The sequence below is a fragment of the Bombus terrestris genome, chromosome 17 (genome assembly GCF_910591885.1).
Source record: "Bombus terrestris chromosome 17, iyBomTerr1.2, whole genome shotgun sequence".
Classification (NCBI taxonomy): Eukaryota; Metazoa; Arthropoda; class Insecta; order Hymenoptera; family Apidae; genus Bombus; species Bombus terrestris.
Window position 1 is genome coordinate 10,041,231 of NC_063285.1, and position 20,934 is coordinate 10,062,164.

The 20,934-nt window shown below is 29.0% G+C and overlaps 3 protein-coding genes across 5 annotated transcripts; all 3 read right to left on the bottom strand.

Annotated features, from left to right (window-relative positions):
• Positions 1 to 100: 100 nt before the first annotated feature.
• LOC100645895 (kinectin) lies at positions 101 to 15,607 on the bottom strand. Of its 3 annotated transcripts, XR_007227015.1 has the most exons (19): positions 15,144 to 15,607; positions 14,203 to 14,365; positions 13,821 to 13,984; positions 11,415 to 11,597; positions 10,613 to 10,934; positions 9,458 to 10,239; positions 8,543 to 9,256; positions 8,299 to 8,468; positions 8,037 to 8,211; positions 7,623 to 7,709; positions 7,134 to 7,382; positions 6,913 to 7,056; positions 6,676 to 6,834; positions 6,475 to 6,597; positions 6,245 to 6,325; positions 4,597 to 4,839; positions 3,234 to 3,273; positions 2,121 to 2,255; positions 1,061 to 1,179 (listed from the first exon to the last, which is right to left on the bottom strand). XR_007227015.1 is itself a non-coding variant. In XM_048413698.1 (18 exons), the coding sequence occupies exons 1-18, from the start codon at positions 15,465 to 15,467 to the stop codon at positions 1,136 to 1,138; spliced, it is 4,167 nt and encodes a 1,388-aa protein (XP_048269655.1). In that variant the 5' UTR covers positions 15,468 to 15,606; the 3' UTR covers positions 101 to 1,135. The 3 variants fall into 3 exon arrangements, 1 of the variants encoding a protein (XP_048269655.1); XM_048413698.1 differs by lacking the exon at positions 2,121 to 2,255 and having other exon boundaries at positions 101 to 1,179; positions 15,144 to 15,606; XR_007227016.1 differs by lacking the exon at positions 7,623 to 7,709 and having other exon boundaries at positions 15,144 to 15,605.
• A 50-nt stretch (positions 15,608 to 15,657) lies between these two features.
• Positions 15,658 to 16,851, bottom strand: LOC125386678. The gene has a single exon (XM_048413700.1). It carries the CDS (start codon positions 16,659 to 16,661, stop codon positions 15,669 to 15,671), a length of 993 nt encoding a protein of 330 aa, XP_048269657.1. The 5' UTR covers positions 16,662 to 16,851; the 3' UTR covers positions 15,658 to 15,668.
• A 1,321-nt stretch (positions 16,852 to 18,172) lies between these two features.
• Positions 18,173 to 20,838, bottom strand: LOC100649121 (sorting nexin-2). The gene is made up of 7 exons (XM_003401956.4): positions 20,697 to 20,838; positions 20,262 to 20,513; positions 19,948 to 20,194; positions 19,706 to 19,870; positions 19,513 to 19,634; positions 19,053 to 19,352; positions 18,173 to 18,985 (listed from the first exon to the last, which is right to left on the bottom strand). The coding sequence occupies exons 1-7, from the start codon at positions 20,796 to 20,798 to the stop codon at positions 18,638 to 18,640; spliced, it is 1,536 nt and encodes a 511-aa protein (XP_003402004.1). The 5' UTR covers positions 20,799 to 20,838; the 3' UTR covers positions 18,173 to 18,637.
• Between the last annotated feature and the right edge of the window lie 96 nt (positions 20,839 to 20,934).

Consider the following 20,934-nt stretch of genomic DNA (forward strand, 5'->3'; position numbering starts at 1 on the left):
TAAAACAATAATCTTATTACGTACTTTGCTAAATGTAAAATATAAATAAGTACTATGTGTGTTAAATCTTACACAATTTTGTAAATAAACGAAACAATGATACTTTAAGAAACAAGTGTTTAATATATTATAAATAGAGTATTATCACCTATTTCATATCTTGTAACGTAGATTATAATAAAAATTATATTGTTTTGTAAAATAAACTAACACATAAAAACTTTAACAAACGCTCTTTTAAATGCCCCATTTACATATGGTCTACTCTATGTCATTGCTCAAATTTCGTACTTACAAATTATTTAAAACATAAATTTGTTAATATAATTTGTATACTTCGTTATATTTTAATATATTCAAAACATCTTGTTCGAACACATTTTTGAACAGATTTATAAGTTCGCTAGAGTTGATTTATTAAATTTTTTTCATATTTTATGAAATTAATTACGTGTTCGTGAATTTGCAACGTATTGATTTCCCTCTATATACTTTTATACTAATAATCGCACAAACATATTTATTGCACATTAATTCATTAACGATTACAACTTTGTATACAAATTCTTTAACAATATGAAAATAATCTAAGACTCTGCTAATTGTTCGCTATTAATTTAAAAAAATGAACGTAAAAATACTTGCGTTACCTACTCAAAATTAGAATTCGTGCGTTCCATTAGACGTACATTTATACATATGCACGTACATTTTATTCTATAAATGATTTTATGAATAATAAATTTTAAATAAACTATGAAGGCTTCAAACACGCCTGATGAACATGCTTTATGTAACAGAAATAATATTTAAACAATAACTACTATTGTTCTGTAATTTACAATGCATGATTTTAATAAATTTTTAATTATGCTTTTTTAATATCTATTAATTGTGTAATTGTGACAAACAGCAGTTTCATTATTTCTTAGTGTCTAACTACAAAGTTCATTATTTATATTTCTTTCCATATAATAAAATAATATATTCTTTCCATAAGAAACATTATTCATCATACTTCCATCGTGATATTAGTCTTCTCAATAGCAAAATTTACCATTGATGTTTATGTAGTATTGGAGCATATGCAATTTCTTGTGTATTTTCTTTATCAATTATCTGGTGTTGTGCTGCGTTAACGCAGCTTGTTCTTTAAAGTTATTTTTTTCTTGAACCACCCTGAAAAATACATTAAAATGTTTATCATATTATCTATGCTTGAAAAAAAATTTATATAGATAAAAATTGAAACTAATTGTACATTTATTCCAGCAGATACAAAACAGCCAATTCACTTTTCTGATTCATTATTGATTTCAATGTTATTAATTTTATTGTATATATGATACGAATAGATAGGTAAGAATATATCTACTGGAAATAAAAACTAACACAATATATCTGATTACTTTTTGCGTGCTTATTTATATTTTAATTTTATATATTACTTGTATGATACATTTTTATACATTACTACACATACCCTTTTTAGCAGCATATGCTAATAAATTAGCACGCAATATTAAAACCGTATTGAATAGAATCCATCACCGTACACAAAAGCAATATTAAATATCTTAGTTAGCTAATAAAATATTAATTGCACATGTGAGGATTACACAAATACACACATATATATATATATATATATATATTACTGCAAGCAAAAAATATATAAACGGATCACTTAAAAAGCTTGAATAACATTCATGCTGTTTGAACTTTTAGAGAAAGTAAAAATTTCAAAATAAAGAAATTAGCACTTTTTTAATTATTTTCTTACATTAATTTAATATTACAAAATTTAAATCAAACAGCATAAACTTAACTATATAGCAAAATAATACTAATAGTATTTGTTATCTATTAATATAAGCATGTTTCTTACTAAACATTGTGGCTGCTAAAAAAAAATGCTATGTTATGTCCAATAATGTGTTTACCATCTGTAAAAAAAGTTAATTAAACATATAAGAGCAAAAGCGATGCAAATTATGAAAATAAAATATAACAATGATGGAAAACTATAATGAATAACTATTTATGATTCAAATTAATAAAAAATCACATAATCAATTTGATAGAGCAAACATAAAATTTCTTTATAGTGTGCCCTTTACCCCAGTGTTTGTGTTCATAAAAATTGATCCACATGTAGCTATGCATGTTCTTTGATACCCATCATCTTCGCATCGCTCCTTTCCGCACCGGCAATGTTATAAACTTTTGTTCGTCTTTGTACAACTTTTCTATATCTATATAAAAAATATTGCGCTTTCTAGAAGTGAATAGTTGATATTAGACAAATCAATTAGTTTCCTTACTATCCATATGGCATTGATGTATTCTAAAATTATTTGATGGACACATGATTATATTTTACATCAGTACAAATAACACTGTACCATAATGTGACAAGTTTCATAATATGTAAAATTTGATGTAATTGAAAATAAAAATATATGAAATTGATCTCCCTTAACAACATATTGAGACAGACAAGATGCAAGACATTCAAACTGCATGATCAAATAAAGTATAAAGCTAATAAGATCTAAACAACATATGTGCAACATATTTCAGGGGACACACACATTATGATAGCTCATAACTTAAAACAGCTAATAATAAAAAATCATTAACGAAAATATCTTTAAGAAATTCGAGAATTTATCAAATGAAATATGTACAAGTATAATACAAAAGATATTACACAATATGTGATAAAATTTTACTTATGTTACATGTAATTAAATATTTATGTGTAACCAGAGATATCTAGCTAAAAATATAAGAATAAATTTGCAATTCTTAGAAATTTCAAAACATCTGAATTATAACTATTATATTTTATAGATATTAACAAAAAGTGTCGCTTTGGACACATATTTAGCATAACTAATAAATTTTTAATAAAAAAGAAAATAATATTAAATATATTATAAAATATCAGTCTGTCTAACATATTATAAATAACTCAATTATTGAATAATTATGTTTGTTATTCCTTGGTTGTAGAAATGCTACTAATTGTAAGCAAATAATAAAATAGTGCCCATTAAAAAAAGAACATGACATTTAATACTACAAAAAATAATGTATGGTGCAACGTAAATTAATATTTTTAAATAGACTATTGTAGTAAGACCTGGCATAAACTGCTAATAGCAGTCTACCATCAACCCTTTCAAAAGAAGGAAAAGTTCCAGAATCTCATACTTTGATTTGCATACCTGCGAATCTGCGCCGTTTTGCCATGGGTTTCTTAGTGGACTGTCAGAACAATCAAAATAACAAAATTGTTATTCATCGTTATAGCATGAGATTTCGTACGTCAAAGCAAATGTTCTTATTAATCGTGGAGTCACGATGAATCGCTGCTGTTTTAATAATAACCGCTATTTTAAGCAAATCTTAAATACTTTTTTATCTTCTATGAAACAAACACTGGGACAATGGGACAAGTATGTTATTACAGTTTGCATCGAGTTTTCCAAACTAAAATTGCCAATGATTCTTGAAACTTGTTTTGCAATACTAAATGATTTCATAATAGATAATTTCCTAAAAAATAATTTATTTTCACTTTTAGAAAACCTTGTTGTACAAAATTAGGTAGGATGCTTGCTGCAATACATACGCTATTCGCATTTCCTCCTTTCAGAACGAAATAAACTAAAACAAAATGCATATATGATATATAAAATGCTGCTAGCATACACTTTCGATAGATATATCACGAATATCGTAGCTTATTAAATATTATAGATATTATGTGTTTGTACACATTTCATAAACAAATCCACTACTTAAAAGTATAGCAAAATATAAAGTTTTACTGTCATTAGTACTGCCATTTTAATCTTTCATTTTTAAATCATATGAAATTAATAATTTAAAGCCAATATATATATATGAGTGTGTATATATACATATATATACATTGATCAACATAAATCGTATTTAAGTAATTTTTAATAAATTGTGCAGAATACTATTTTACTATACATAAAACCAATATATAATAAGTGTTTATATGTATGATTATAAAACACAATCTTATATGTATATATAAATTCATCATTTTGTGTATAACTACAGATCACTTGTAAATGGTTGCTCTTAATGCTTATTATGAACAGCCACAATAAAGTATGTAACAGTGAAATTATTGAGATACATGAAGAATAGATCTACTAGAAAATACTGTTTAAATTATAGACTACCAAATAATACTCTGTAATATTATAATAAAATAATAACACAGGTCTCAGGATTATCACAAGGAATTGTTATTATCTTATGTATATAATACCAAAAAATTGTTTCTAGTATTGATATTTCTAAATGTTGCAGCATACGTTTAAAAATTATATATTATGTAATTTATATTGCAATATTATAGAACATTCAGTTACAATGCAAAGAGCAAGCGTTTGTAATGAATGCAATAATTGGGACTAATAAAACACAAAATAATAATTGAAATAACATTCATTGTAATACTGAGCCCAAATAAAAATGTTCCATATTTTAATAACTAACTGAAGTGCACCTATACAGTATTGTTCCTCTTTTCACAGTTTTGGAGTTTACCTTCCTTTTTTTCTTGTGCTTTTTATGCTGCTGGCCCATCAATGGATTCCAGCTAGCCTGTGTGTTGTGATCTGTCATATGACAAGATTTGGAGGAGTATTTTGTAGTAAGGGGGCTGTTGTCAATTTCTTGTTGAGACTGAACCAAATTGATAGGCTTGGTTATGGAACAATTTGCGAACTCTGTATTCTTGAGAAGAATATTTTCTAATGCAGCTATCAGAGTTTGTGTTGCTAGTGGGAGCTGCATTTCAGATATATAATTATTTAACTCACCACATATTACATTAGGTGACGACAATTTATCAAATTTTTTAATGTATGAAGGAAAGAAAAATTTTCAAAATTGTCGTTCTAGAGATGTCGTTAATAGAGATGGTTCAAACATCAAATGATACACAACAATCAAATTGCTGATACATATCTATTTGATAAAAAACTTCAACTTTTTATATTTTATTAGAATAATTCACATATTTTTCTTATATTATTTCAAAATAATATATGATCCATAAAATTTCTTTGCATTTAGAAAAATGATGGAATTCGAAAGCAGATATTTTTTTATACTATTAAAAAAATTTACATTTTTGGCACATGAATAAATGTAGTAAAATGTATGTTTTATTTATAAATGTATAACTTTTTTTCTATAAGAACTATATAATTATAGGTTGACAAAGTAATATTTTCTTTTCCGAAAACAATTTCATGTTTGTATTAAATCAAAAATGTAAATTTTTTATATCATTTTTCTAAATACAAAACTATACACAAAATATCTATAAAATAGTAATAGTAGTTGCTAATAAGCAACATTAGCAAATTAATCGTTGTTGTTAGCGATAGTATAATATCGAAATTTCATTAAATGCACAAAAGAATTATATAGGTATAAATTGTGGTATCATTGAATAATTGGCATATATGAGTTTAATATGTATAATATATTAAATGAAATTATGTATATATATATGAATTAAATTAATATGTGCAGGCAATAATACCACATTTGAGTTTGTTGAATTTAAAAAATTTAGCAGCCAAATTCGAAGGTCTACAATTATATATATATTTGGGCTTTTTCTCTTGCTACTAGTATTAATAAAATAAAATTTAATATGATTTAACTATATTCAATACAATGTTATGTATTCCCCATTAATTTATCAATTTGATTGCCTATATTACGTATCTAATAAACAACGAATTTTTCGTAGATAATACTTTGTAAAAGACAACCTAACCCCAATCACTAGAATCATATTACATCAAGTAAATTCCATGTTTCAATTGAAGAAAACTTCATAATAGAAAATGTTTACTTTCCACTGAACCGGTTAAGTATTTAATTGACTTTTACAAAATAATATCTATATATAAATTGTTACCATATAATCATTACATATAGTACAATAACAGCAAAACACAAAAAGTTTGTTGTTAGTAATTAATTTCACAAATTAATTATAATTGATACATCACGTCAGAATTTTGCAGCATTATGTAGTTTTTCACATTTTCGCATTATAGCCATAATATTTGTCATTACAGCTATAACATAAGCTTTTTAACTTTTTTATACAAAAGGCACTGGACAAAAATTAATTATGACACTTATGAAACATTTAAAATCAATGTATACTAACCTCGGAATTAGAACATTCAGAAGCTGGCGGTCCATTTAATATTGGCTGTTCTGAACTGCTACAACCTCCATAAACTTCACTCTAAAATTAACAGAAATCCTTGATAATATTTACAATTTAAAAATATATAGTATTTTATAATTAATTTCAATATTTTATAATTTAATTTCAAAAATATGTAACATTCACACTGTTCATATACATATGCATATACATTACATATATAATACCTTAAGTTGTGACATTTTTTGGTGAAGTTGTGTAACTACACATCGTAATTTATCCAATTCTGCATCTACTGCTGCTCTTTTGTTACATTCTATTTGAAGTTCTTCTGACAATCGTGCTTTTTCCTATAATTAAAGTAACAATAGCTTTATGACGTGTTATTCAGCATATCCAAGTAATTATTTATTTCTTTATTGATTTACCTCTTGAAGCTTTTCTAATGTACCTAAATCATGTGTATCTACTTCATTCAAAACCGATTTTGGTGTGGATCTATGTGTCAATAATTCAGCATTAGCTTGTTCTTTAAAAGATTCAGCTTCTTTTAGTCTGGTTTCCAATTCTACTACCTTATCTTGTAACTACAAACATATGAAATTATTTACTTACATTTCGAAATATTAAAGATAAATGCATTTTTATATTTTTACAGAGCTTACCTTTTCATTTATATTTAATTTACTCATGAGTTCATTCAATTCAATTCTAAGACCTGCTACCTCACTTTCTTTCTGTCGAAGCTGTGACTCCCACTTTGTTTCCTCTGATTCTACATGACTTTGCAGCTTATTAAGCATACCTTCCTGTAAATACATTTTTGATAAATACAATCGAAGTAAAAATTTAACAAGAACATATTACAAATGCAATAGAAACTTACTGTATCATCGATAATTTGTTTGTAATGTGAAACCATATCTTGTAAATTTTTATTTTGTTTTTCTAATTCTGAATGATTATCAGTAGTATTCTTTTTCTTCAATTCAGTAAAAACTGTATTCACCTTTTCTTCAAAAATTTTGAGCCACAGCTCATGTGATTTTTCAGATACTTTTATTTCTGGGAATATCCTTTCTAATAAAGCCTTTGTTAACTTTTCTTCTTCTGCTTTTACTTTTTGTGTAATTTTCTAAAAATTAATTGATATTCATTTAAATTTGATCTACTTTATTAAAGAGAACAAATGAATGAATATACATGTATAATATTCATATTTTAGAGAGAGTGTGGAGGGAAAAAGGGGTGAGAGGGTAGGTGAGAGATTATAATTTATTCAATTATACATATATAAAATATTAAAAACAAACAGATCAATTCTAAATTTAGAAAGAAAAGAATAAAGATTAAGATAGGTAAAATGGGGACTTACATCAAAGTTTTTCCCATTATTAGATTTAGCACGCAATTCGGTGGCGGAAAGAGCTTCCATCACTTTCCAGTTTTTTACACGTAATTCCTGTTCCAACCATAAAGAAATGAAGATCAGTGTAAAACTTTGAGATAGATATTTCATATAAACGACTGACAAATATATTTAAAGAATTCTTTTGAAATTTAAAAATTAAGGAGGTTGGCAAAGTGATGGAAGCAATAAAAATTGATTGCAAAAATACATAAATATAAAAAAATATTTTTATGTAAAAATTTAACTGCATATTCATATAACAATTTAACCACTTACGTGTTAGTAGTATTAACATATATATACACACATATATATACCTGAACATATATCTTAAATAAATATACTGGAAAAAGATTATCTATACATATTATAACTTACATTATTTTTGGACCTTTGTGCTTCCAATTCATTATTTAAACGGGCAGCAAGAGTACGTTGATTGTTTACATCACTTCGTAATGCATCAATCTGAGTATTTAATTGATCCAGTTCCACTTCTTTATGTGTTAATTCAGTTCTTAAAGCATTTAATTGACTCTCCTTTTGGGCCAACCTTTAAAATATAATTGATGTAGGAAAGACTGATCGTCAAGAATCAAAATACACTAAATTAAGTGTTTTAGAATAGACTTATACATACAAATTGGTTTGTTCTACAAGTTGTACATTCTTTTGAACATTATCATCAATTCCATTTTCGCGGCCTTCTGCAGCTGGACGTTCAGTAGTTGCTGCTAATTGAGAAGCCAGTGATTCATTTTCTTCTTGTAATTGCTTAAATTGCTTTTGCAAATCTGTGAGATTTGTGAGCTGAAAAAAAAATAATCCGTATATTTTCAACGAAATATAATTTACATTTATGTCGATATTTAAATAAATGATACCTGTATAGAAAGTTTATCATTTTCTTCTTGCAGTCGTGTAATCTGTAACTGAGTTTCACTTGATCGCTGATCACGTTTCTGTAACCTATTTATCTCTGCCTTTAACATGTTCATTTCATTCGTTGTTTCATTTACAGCTTTGAGTTCGGCACGTGTTTCTTCTAATTCATTTCGAGACTGCTTTAACTGTTCCTCTAACTTTTCCATGTTCGATTGATTAGTATTAACGTCGCCTTGTGCTATTTCTAGACTTTTTGTTGTCTTGTTAAGTTCATCTTGTACAGTATCTAAATTCTTCTGTACTGCCTCTAACTGTGTTTCCAACTGTGTTATATTTTCTGTTGACTGCTTTAGTTCAGTTCGTACATTGTTAAGTTCTTCTTTACATGTTTCTAGATCCTTGTCTTTGTTAATAAGCTTTTCTTGAAATACTTTCAGTTCCTCCTCTCTGTCAACAAGTGTTACTTTAAGAGCTGTAATTTCAGCTGCCTCATATTTCACTTCATTCATTGATACTGACAGCTCAGATTTTAATTTCACTAATTCAGACTGAGCTTTATTCAATTCTGTTTTTAATGCTGAAGCATCATTAGCTTCTGTTTTTACAGAATTTAATTCACTTTGCAATGAATTCACTTGTTTTTGAAGTTCCTGTTCATGACGATGAGCGCTTTTTAGTCTGTGATCTAAATCAGCATGTGCACGATGGGAATCCTAAGCGAATAAATATAAATATTTTATTAGCAATTTATTAACGCTTTGTATAATGTAAAAATTATTATTTATCTTTGTTTTTATCAACAAAAAATGTGGAAAGGGAAGAAGCTTACTGTACAAATAACAACCCACATTATTATCTATTTGAAAAAATTGACATGTTAAGCCTTTTAAAGGCTTATATCAATATTTTCTTACCTCAAGCTGCCTAGCAACATCTTGCAGTCTATCTCCAGCTTCCTTGAAATGTTGTAATTGTCCTTCTGAATGCATCAATTGACCTTGCATAAGTCCTAATTGTTGCCGTAACATTTCTATTTCAGCAGTGCTACTCTCACAAGTTGCTTGTAACTCACTTTGTAATTCTTGTACTTCTACATGTTTTTGAGCTAATTGTGCTTTTAATGCATTTTCATTATCACGCATTTGTGCAAATTGTACTTCCATTTGTTTACGTTGTGCAATCAACTCTTGTTGCATATGCCCTTGAGTTTGTCCTTGATCCTCTTGCATCTTATGAATAATTGCAGCATTTTCATTTACTTTAGTTTGCAATTGTTCAATTTGTCTAGTAAATCCTTGTTTTTCAGCAGCATGACTTTCCAAGATATGTTGCATTCGTGTATGTAGAGTTTGAGTTTCTGTAACTTTAGCATTTAATGCTTCTTCTAATTGTCTTACATTAGCTGATAATCTAGACCTTTCAGAATTCAACTCAGCACGTAACTCTTTCAATTTATTTTGAAATGCAATATTTGCTTCATGTTCATCGGCTAAAGCTTTTTCCTTTTCTGCAAGTTGCTTTTTTAATTTAATAACTGGATCTGCGCGACCTTCTGTCCATTCTGAGTGTTCTGATGGATTATCCATTTGTTTATTTAAAAGTAGGTCAATAAGAATTTGTATTTCAGAACGGCTAAGTTCAGCTTTCTGAACTAAAGGTATTAATAAAGATACATTGACAGCATCCTTATCTCCACCTAAAGTAAAAAAGGAGTCAAAAATTAAAAAAGATACATATATATCATAAGCACTTGATAATAAAAATTTCTTGATAAGATAGTTTAATATATGGAATCACTTTATTCAGTTGATAACATAAGCTTAATTAATCATCTCTAATTTAAGAAATATTAAACACTATACTAAAAGAAATATGGCTGTATATATATATATATATAATTTTGTTTTATATAAAATAAATATATTAAATAAAAAATAAATCAAACTGTTTTCATAAAAAATTATTATAAAAATTAATGAAAAGACATTAAGTAAAACACATATATAGACTTTTTAAATTCATTTAAAGAAATTAATATAGAAATTGAAATAATTAATATATTAACTTACCAATTTGTGCTAGAATATCATTCTTTTTCTTTGCTTTTTTAGATTCTTTATTTGTTGATTGAGTAGAAATTACAGTTTCTTTTATAACTTCTTTTACATCTCTAACTGGAGTTTCTTTTTGTTCTTTAATTTCTTTTACAGAATCTTTATTAGCTACTGCTGATGTATTGGTATTATTAATTGTTTCTTTTTTTTCTTCCTTAATATTGTCATCCTTCTTTTTCATTGAATCTTTCACATTCTTCTTTACTTTTGTTGGAGTTTCCTTTGGAGATTTATTTATAATTGATTCAGACTGACCAATTTGTTGTAAATTTTCTTTCTGTTGAACAAACAATATTAAAATATACTAGGGTATGTATTTAAACTTGTGTATAGGACAATTCTAAAGATTAAAGATATGATAGTTAATTTTGTATTAAATCATGTGTTAATAAAATTTCATAAAAAAACATACATACAGAACATACAACAAGAAAAAAATGAATAATTAGAATAACTTGATATTGTAGCAAAAATGTTAATAAACAATTATATCATGTATAATATCAACTTAAAAGTTTACGTTTAAACTCAATTTATGAAAATTTTTTTTATTAAGATTTTTTTAATATTATTAATTTATCAGACTAAAATCAGTTTAAAATCTGAATGCGTAGGTAAATTTGAAAAATGCTTTAACGATATAAAAGAAGCACTATATATAGCTTTAGTGTTAAAGAAGCAGCCAGTTATGCAAAATATGAAAATATGAATGGAACACATATGAGATAAAATATTCTACCAAAAGCAGTTCACTCACACTATGACTCCGTATGAGTTCGAGGTCGTCCTTTGGTTGAATGAGGTCAAAATGATTAACCTCTGTTGAGAGGGGTTGTGAAGGACTTAATTCAGTCACAATAACCAATGGCTCATCTTTATTTACAAGAATTGGCTTTACCTTTTCATGCTTGCTTTTCTTCTTACTTCCTTTGCTACCCTCCTATGATTTCAATGTATATATAAAATGTTTCCCACGTATTGAACTAATTAAAAATAGTGAAGGCAATACACTTTCACTTTTATAATAACAGGTATATAATATTATTTTACATTATATCAAAATGGACATATAGAATTATTTATGTTGGTTAGTTATTGTGTATATATGTATATATAAAAGTGCTAAAAATTTATAGCTTTTTTTAATCATTATAGTTTTTATCAATAGATAAAATATTTTTTACAAAAAAATAGTAGTATCTTTTAGTTTACTTATATATAAAAATTATAGATGTATTTTTCACCTTGAAATTGTATTTATTTTGATTTCTTGCCAAACATATATACCTGAAATTGATAAAGCCACTGTATCATTCGCAATTTAAAGGGAAAAAAGATATTACTACGAAAAAAACAGTTAATACTCTTCACCACTACTAAATTTTAATATAATTGTGAAAATATTAGTTATTCAATAATAGCATTTTCAAATTTCTAGAAATGAATAATTAAAAAATATAAGTGTATCACTAAAAGAGTATTTTTTATTCAATTGAATTTTATGTTTTTTTATTATTTCTCTTAATTTTCATCTACATGATAAAGTAGCAATAAAAATAAGATATTATCATGTGTGGAACAATTATTTATAGAAATTAATCTTGAGGTCCTAGAACTGTTTATCAATGAGCAATATACAAAAAAACAAACTTTTGCTTTAAATAACTTGTCTCATGTTATATTAGTATTTTATTTCATTTCTAATGTAAATCTATATAAAAATTCATAAATTCTTGTTGTACTTTTCACTTTTTTTAAATATATTAAATATTTCCTGAGGTTATTTTAATACAAGATAAGATATTTCATTACATACTCAAAATTACAATTTAAATTAACTTACCATGGCATAATTTTAATTATATTACATACATTTATAAAGAATTAAAAAATTATAAAATTAGAACGATGTTACTATGTAGAAAATTTTAATTATGTAAACATATTTTTAAAAATGCATTTTACTATATGTATAACAAACACTAATCATTTGTTTTTAAAATACTACAACTTGCTTGTACATTGTTTTTTTATTACAAAACTTTATTTCTGCATACGCTAATTAAATAAATTTAATTTTATACAAATTTTCTGCAAACAAAAAGTGAAATTATCTCTTTAAAAGAGCAAATGTCCATTTTAATATAATGTATATATGATTTATTTGACTTTAGAGGGAAAACATTATTAACTGGATTTTTTACATTGATATAGGAGTGTGCAGTTATTTCACATTAGTACATTTTTAAAAATTACTATAGTAATTAAAAAACTAAGATGAAAAATAATAGAAAGGGACAAACTACACTTTTTGGGTGTTTTTAACAAAATTTCACTGATTAAGTAAGATTGTTATTTTAAACCATATAAAACATAAATGTATTAGTTCAGATAAAATGATGTACAAATGTTGAAAGATGTTGCATGTTATCGAACAGTTACATTAGAATATTATAATTAGTCCTTATGGTTTGAATGATACCTAGCCAGAAATATGATACATCATGAATAGAAAGACCTTAAATGACATATATGTAAGTGTGGCATACAATATGTAAGCATACCATATTTCATGCATGAAATGTATGAAAACATAAGAATAAAAAAGCGCATGTGTATATCTTTCATTTATAAATATACATGGCGATTCACGCATATACAATAAATATTTAAAAATTAGAGAAACGAACTTCAATCTTGTTGCTGAACTATAATTGTTATATACTTCAATTAATATTAAACAATACATTTTTTTAAATTTTTTTATCTTATCAGACAAAAAAAGATAAACAATACAATTATTCTAATTGAAGTTTCTTAGCAAATTAATAATTTGATAATTATTTAACTTATTTTATTAACAAACATAATGTCAAATGTATTTTTAAGTAGGCAATTTTAATTGGTTCCGATTGTTTTATTTATTTTTTGAACAAATAACGTAAATACAGAGTCTCACACAACATTGGGGAATCACTTTGATGGTGGATCCTGCACATGAAAACTATACAAAAAGTATATAAACAACAGAATCCACAACTGAGCAGTTCTCCGATGTTGCAGGACACTCTGTGCATAAGTTAAACAAATATTTCTACAAAAGTTATTTACATCAACTGAAAGTTTGAAGAAAGGTAATCATATACTTAATAAATGTACTTACACGAAGTAATGGCTCTAGTGGTAAAATTTGTGGATTTTCCTCAAATTGTACATGCTCTGGTTTCTCTTCTTTATCTTCCTTTTCCTCCTTTTCTTCTTTCTTCTCTTTTACTTTCTTTCCTGCCTTATTTTTATGTTTCTTTTCTTTACTTTTATCTTTTTTATCTAAAATGAATGTTAATACAACTATTACCATATTCATTTATAAAAATGTTTCATACTAACTTCTAATATAATAATTTAAGTTAACTGCCAAGAATTATCCATAATAATATTAAAATATGTTTAATATAATTCATTTAATCAATAAGGTACTACAAATACCTTTTTCAATAATTGACAAGTAAATTATTTATATCATATTATGATAGAATTATACATACTTAACAAAAGATCATCAGGAAGTTTTCTTTGCTCTGCTATTGCTTCTTCATAAGATTTTTCTTTTATACCAAACATTGATACTAAAACAATAACTGCTGCAGAAATGACTACTACTGCTACATATACTAATCCTGTTTGGACATCCATTTTATATATTTCTACCTGTAATAGTAAAGTACTTATATGATAATAATCAATTTATATAATAATAATTTAAGATTTCATTAATTAATTTGTACATAATAAGAGAAGATTAACTATAAGCAGTTAACTAAAGTGTTCTTGATTCCTTGCATGATGTTACACAATCTTATCATAGTTTACTTGAAATATTATCTTCTAGTTAACTTTCTTTGAGTACTATTGATATGTACAATAATACTTTGTACATGACACATGTAATATATTTAAACACATGTATTCTTTAATTCAAAAAAAAAAAAAGATTTCCATTACTAACTTTATAAATTAGTAAAAAATCTAATTCTATATTTATATTAAATATACTTTTCCATAAAATATATATATCATTTTATGGCACGTAATAATATAGAGTAAAAAAATAAATGATATTGTGTATATACACATATATATATGTAGTATCTAAATGGGTCTTAGAGGAAAGAACAAGTAAGAAATTCCTTCTGTTTTCTTCTTGCGTCGCAGCGATCTTCCTTTTTGCATCCTCACGTAACTCACGACGCTGTTTTTCGAAATTCACACCCCACTCTTCGTCGATTAATCTTTTAATTACATACCCATCGGCCTGACTGCACGTTACGACATCTAAAATCTTACGGACTGCAATGCCCTTGTTCTGTGCGCTTCTCAACCGTGCAATCAGCCCGTCCTCACACTCAGCCACATACACAGCACCCGGCAGTGGATTTCTACTAGGGGTATCCGCATACTCCATATTTTTGGCCGGCCTATGACATACCTGACACTTAAAATCGCCTTCGTTTTTTCGCAACTTCACCAAGTCGTCTATTTCTCTTTTCTCAGACGGCGTCAGTCTTCGCAGTATGTCTTCGCATAGTAGTCTTCGTACTATGGGTTTGTCGCTTTTCAAAACGATGTTCGCGGTTATCCCGACGTCCTGCTTTTTCTCCGGTTTATACCCCCTAACGATATCGCGAATCGCTTCACGGTAGTAAGGTTCCTCTACGTGCGCTAAATCCATCTCGTCGGTCTGTTCTATCACGTTGACCCTAAATACATCCAACGCGTCTTCGTGACCGTCAGCCTGCCCGTCGGCCGTCATTACCTTCGTAAATTCACCCGAGGTCTCATTGTCAGCGGAACCCAAACCATCAAACCTAAGTTTACAATTTCTTAGGGATGGTGATCCTAACCTCGCATACTCGTCTGATCGTATAAACGTAAGCTCACTGCCTGTATCCTCTAACGATGTAGACTTACAGTCATCTATCGACACTTTTTTCACGTACTCGTTGTAGCTAAATCACCTCACACCTTTCTTTTTCTTCGGACACGTAACACTTAAGTGATCGTCACCGCCGCAATTGAAGCACCTTTTGGGATCACTGCTCGTTTGCCTCGACTGCTTCCGTATTGCTGATCGTTTCGCTTCATCGTCCTTGCGTTCCCCAAATTTTGTTTTCGCCTTCATGTCCCTTTTCATCGCTTCATACTGCTTGAAGCGTTCCTTCAACTGCTGCATATTCCTGGCCCCGTATAGTATAGCTTTATTTGTGACCCCATCGGGAATACCCTGGATAATATAGTCGATTTCCGACTGTGTATCGACTCTTCCTTGTCCCGCAATCTCACGCATACTATACATATATTGAAGCAGACTCTCGTCTGCTCTTTTCGTTCTATGCGCTAACTCCTGATGTACCTGCCGGTCACTTACTATGTCTTCGAATTCATCTACCAACGCCTTTTTAAACTTCGCCCAGGACTTCATGCATCGTTCTTGGCGTACGAAAGCTTGAGCAGAGCCTGTGAGAAGCTTCCTAGCAAAAACCACCATGTGGATGTCCGACCAGCCACACACTTCCGCCATTTCCTCGAAATCTCTTATCCATTGGCTTACATTCGGTAGGTCATCTCCGCTGAATTTTTTTAACGAGTCTTCCACGTCTTCAAACGTTAACACCGTGCACTTACGCTCGTCTTGCCTTCGTCGCCTTACCACTGGAGTCACCCGAACTCCGCCATCTTGACTATTGAGATCGTGATTCCCTGGACCGTTGCCGTCTAAACGGTCCCCAATCATGTCCATCTCATCGTCGTCGTCGTCGTCGTCTTCTTCTCGTGCACCGTGTTCCCGCTCTAAACGTACCGCAGCCAGCAATCGCGCTACCAGCTCGCGGTTTCTACCCGCTAATCTCAGCCGTCGTCTTCTCAGCTCGTCTTTCAACTCAGGTATTCGCATCTGAGCCACCTGCTCGTCAGTCAAACCTGCTTCTCCTGCAATGTAGTCCCTCATTGTTCCGAAATATCACTTTCACTTGTCACTTAGCGCTCTAGATCCCGGACGAGCCCCCAAAATTTGTGCAGTATCTAAATGGGTCTTAGAGGAAAGGACAAGTAATGATGTTTTGATTTAATAAATAATATTCGAAGCAACGAAATGATTACAATGCTGTTGTACGTCTTATTCTCATGGGCGGCTTTCGACTTCCCGATTCATACTCTCTGGCTTCTACACTCGCTCGCTCTCGCTTCTCAACTCACACTCTGCACACTTTTTGCATCCGTCCTCTCTGGCTTCTCAACTAACTCTGCCTTTAGCGTCTCTTTGCCTTTTCCCCGTCCTTCGGAACACGTGTCCCGAAACGCCCGTGGCCAGGGTCACGCAGGCCCTTTCCACGAAAACTGTCCACTTAAAAAGACCCAACAACACATTGATGTACCGACGATGCCGCGGCTCTTGCAACTTTGCTTACGGTTCGGCCGATACCTTAGGCCTTTTGGCCCCGATACTACATATATATATAATATATAATTGTATATACATATATACATATATATATTATGCGGGTATACGTAAGTGTATATTCGATGCGTGCATATGCGTATATGTAAAGTGTTTTATAATGGGATTATTTGTTAGATGAAAATTTTGGAGAAAAGTATGATGAACATGACATATGGGTGACAAGCAGGTCGACGACATAATCATTGAAGATGAGTCAAGTTCCTCAATGTTAAACCACGAATCGGGTAAAACCGGCAAAATGATTTATGTTGTACTAATATTTCGTTAAAACAATAGAACTAATAAACTCACTAAACTTACACTGCCCACCGAAAATTCAGTAGATCGCTCCTACTGAGGAATGTAAAATGAACAACGAACTCTGTTTGTCTACAGAGAATCACGACAAGAATTCACACACGACTTCTCAAGATTATGGCTGCCGAAGGCACAGACAAGTGTACGTGTTCGAAGCCACGCCTATCAAAACTCCCGTTTTCTGATTGGTGGCAACCTCTGCCACGTATGCAAAACACTCGTACAAAAGAGAACAAAATTCATGCATGAATTTTGTTAATTGTCAATGACAATTAACCACAATGAATAATTGATAACCTAATTTAATTCATGATCACTAACGCTCTGCACAACATACGAAAGAGTTAACACATTCGTGACACTATACCAATTTTGCATACTAAAACAAGTTGGCCAACTTTATAAAAACAGCATTTGATAAGTTCTTTCTCTCGTTCTCTGTAGTCTTCTAAATGTGTTTTACGTATGGTCAAAAAAATATTTATTATTAAATATTAATGAAATGTTTTTAATAAATAAAATAGGGATAGATATTATTTAACGATTTAATTTTATTGTAATTTATAGTTAACTTTTTAACATATAGAAAAATATGATATCTTTATCCCACACTTATCAAAGTATATATATTATAATTATATTAAATTTAATAAAAATTTTATTGGAATGCCTATATACTATCCTGAAAATAATGTGAAAAATTTTTGTTTTAACAAATAGATATTTAATGTTCTCTATTTATACAATCTTAATCGATTTTTATTATCATATAACATTTCTTAACAAACAGTATTATGCGCTTTATATCTCTAACATAAACTAATAGTAAGAAGACTGTAAACGCATGATACTCAGGAATAATCGACATAAAAGAATTTGAATGAAATATGCCAGGTTTTTTGTTGCTTTTCCATGTATAAAAGCATTATTGGCAGTATTTCGAAATTATTGTTTATGAATTTTCCAAATATTGCCATAAGATGATAATTCTTTCATTATTATGCAAACATTATTATTGTACCGCAAATTGATAAATTTACGTTTTCCATAAAACGTTATTTATCATTCATTAAAAGTTTGCTTTAAAAAATTGCACAAAACTTTTCATTTATAGATTTTGCTTTTCCTTATAATAAGAAAAAGTTTCAATATTACTTCAGGAATGTTCATGCCACTGCTCGTGCTTCAGGCAAAAAGCTTTCCCAATATTTAATAAGTTGGTTTTGGTATTGTAACATGGATTCCAAATATTCTGTTAATTGTTTCTTAAAGTCTTCCACTCTCACTAATTCAAATCGTTCAACTTCTTTTTTAATTATCTTCGAAATATTGTCAAATTCTTCTTGCCCTCTATCAACTTTTGCTTCCCACTCTATTACTTCAGTAGCAGCTTGGCTCGTTTTGTCAGTTCTTCCAGATTGTTCTAATCTTGCTTTCTGTTCCCTTTTTTTATTTAACATCATTTGAGCATGTTGCCAATTTTGAAAAACTTTTACTCTTTCATGAAATACATCCTAAAATTGACAATATTTTAAAATGTTTAAAATGTTGGCAACATTTACATGTAAATAGATTACTAACCTTTATTGCTCCAATCAGTGCAACATAATCTCTTAACATTTCTCCAAACTGATACAGATCGCTATTACTTTGTGCTCTTCTGATCGCTTCTACTTTTTCCAATGTCTCAGCTAACTGAGCTAATGCCCTTCCAAGAGATGCTCCTGGTTCACCATGACCAAGAACTGCAATGGATCTTGCTGTTGCACCAGTACATGTTGCTAATTCTCTTCTCTGATTAGTTAAGGTATCAACAGCAGAATGTAACGCACGTAGTTGAACATCAAGAGAATCAATTTGTGATGTCTTTTCTTCAAACCACTGAAAAATAAGAAAAATGAAAAATACTGGTTAACACGAATATGTTTTATAAATTTAATTATTAAAAATTTTTGATATAATTAATCAAATAAATGATACGAAATATTTTATAATATATATATATTGCAAATATAAGTTATTAAACATTTTTTAATTTTACTTTATCAGTTTCATCCATCTTATATGTTATCTTGTTAACAGTTTCTCCAACTTTGTTAAACAGCCTCATTACTCCTTTACCACTAAGTGCAGATGTATTAGTAGCTTTAGGTAATTCCATATCTGTTTAAGATATACACAGTTATAAGTATGATTGCATTTAAAAAGTTATTTTATTTTATACTACGATTTACCAGCTTCTAAGAATTCTCTAAAATCGGGATCAACACTAAGCACTGGATGAGCTGCAGTTCTATTCAAATATCTTTCAAGCGCTGCTCTGCGTTTTTCAATAAATTCTGTAGAACTGGAATTTTGTTCTTGATTCTTGTCACCAGACATTTTAATCTTAGTTGTCCCTAATCACATAATTATTTCATTTATTTTATTGAATAGTATGATAAAAATAATATGACTTCAAAATATCTATCAATACCAATAACACTCTTCTCTGGAGCAGGAGGAATTATTCTGCCATTTCTAAGATATTTATCTGTTAATTTGTCATGAAGGCCAAGAAAATCACTGAAGCGTCTAATAACACTGAAATTTCTCTTTCTAAATATTGGCATATTTGTTTCTGTCTCAACTTTGTAAGCAACATAAGCACCCATTCCATCACCTATTTTTTGAGGAGAAGTTACAGTAATTTTTAAGAAAACATCAGAAGAATCTGTCGATACCTGTAAAATATAAGCTATAACATATACTTTTTAACTTGTTATTAACATTTAATAATCTAGAATATACCACATCAGGTGACTGAGTCTGTATAACATTTGTTGAAAGTACATCTGTATTATCGTTTATGGGAACATCATGGAGATCACCTATGTCAGTACTCATTGGTCCCAAAGGTGAACTTAATGGTCCTGGTGCAGGACTTGATACCGATGAAAATGAATTTTCTTCTGGTGCATCTCGTAAAGTTAACTTTGGTAATTCTGTTTGAATAGTTGATACTCCGTTGTAAGGAGGAGAATCTTCCAATTGACTTTGATCCTATGTTTAAACAATATTAAATTTTATTTTACAAGAAATGTTTCAAATTATTACAAACGATCTTATTATATTTTAGTAACAAATTACAAATATTATATTTAATACAATAGAAATAAACTTGTGAACCTAATACATAGGTTGTGAAATTTTTACGCACATGTCTGAAAACAGTATAAAAACTACCTGTACTGCTGATGCAAAAATATCTTCATCGTCGTCGTCTAAATCATCAACTTTCACCTCATTAGTATCAAATAGCGGCGGAGATTCTTTTATATCAGCCATCTTAGCGATTCTGTCAATCTACCGAGAAATGTACTGGGATCGGCCCCCCAAGTGATGTATGCCGTATGCCAACGTCAATCGCTATCTATGACTATCGTATTTCTCAAAGTACCTATCTATATTCGTATATTATAAA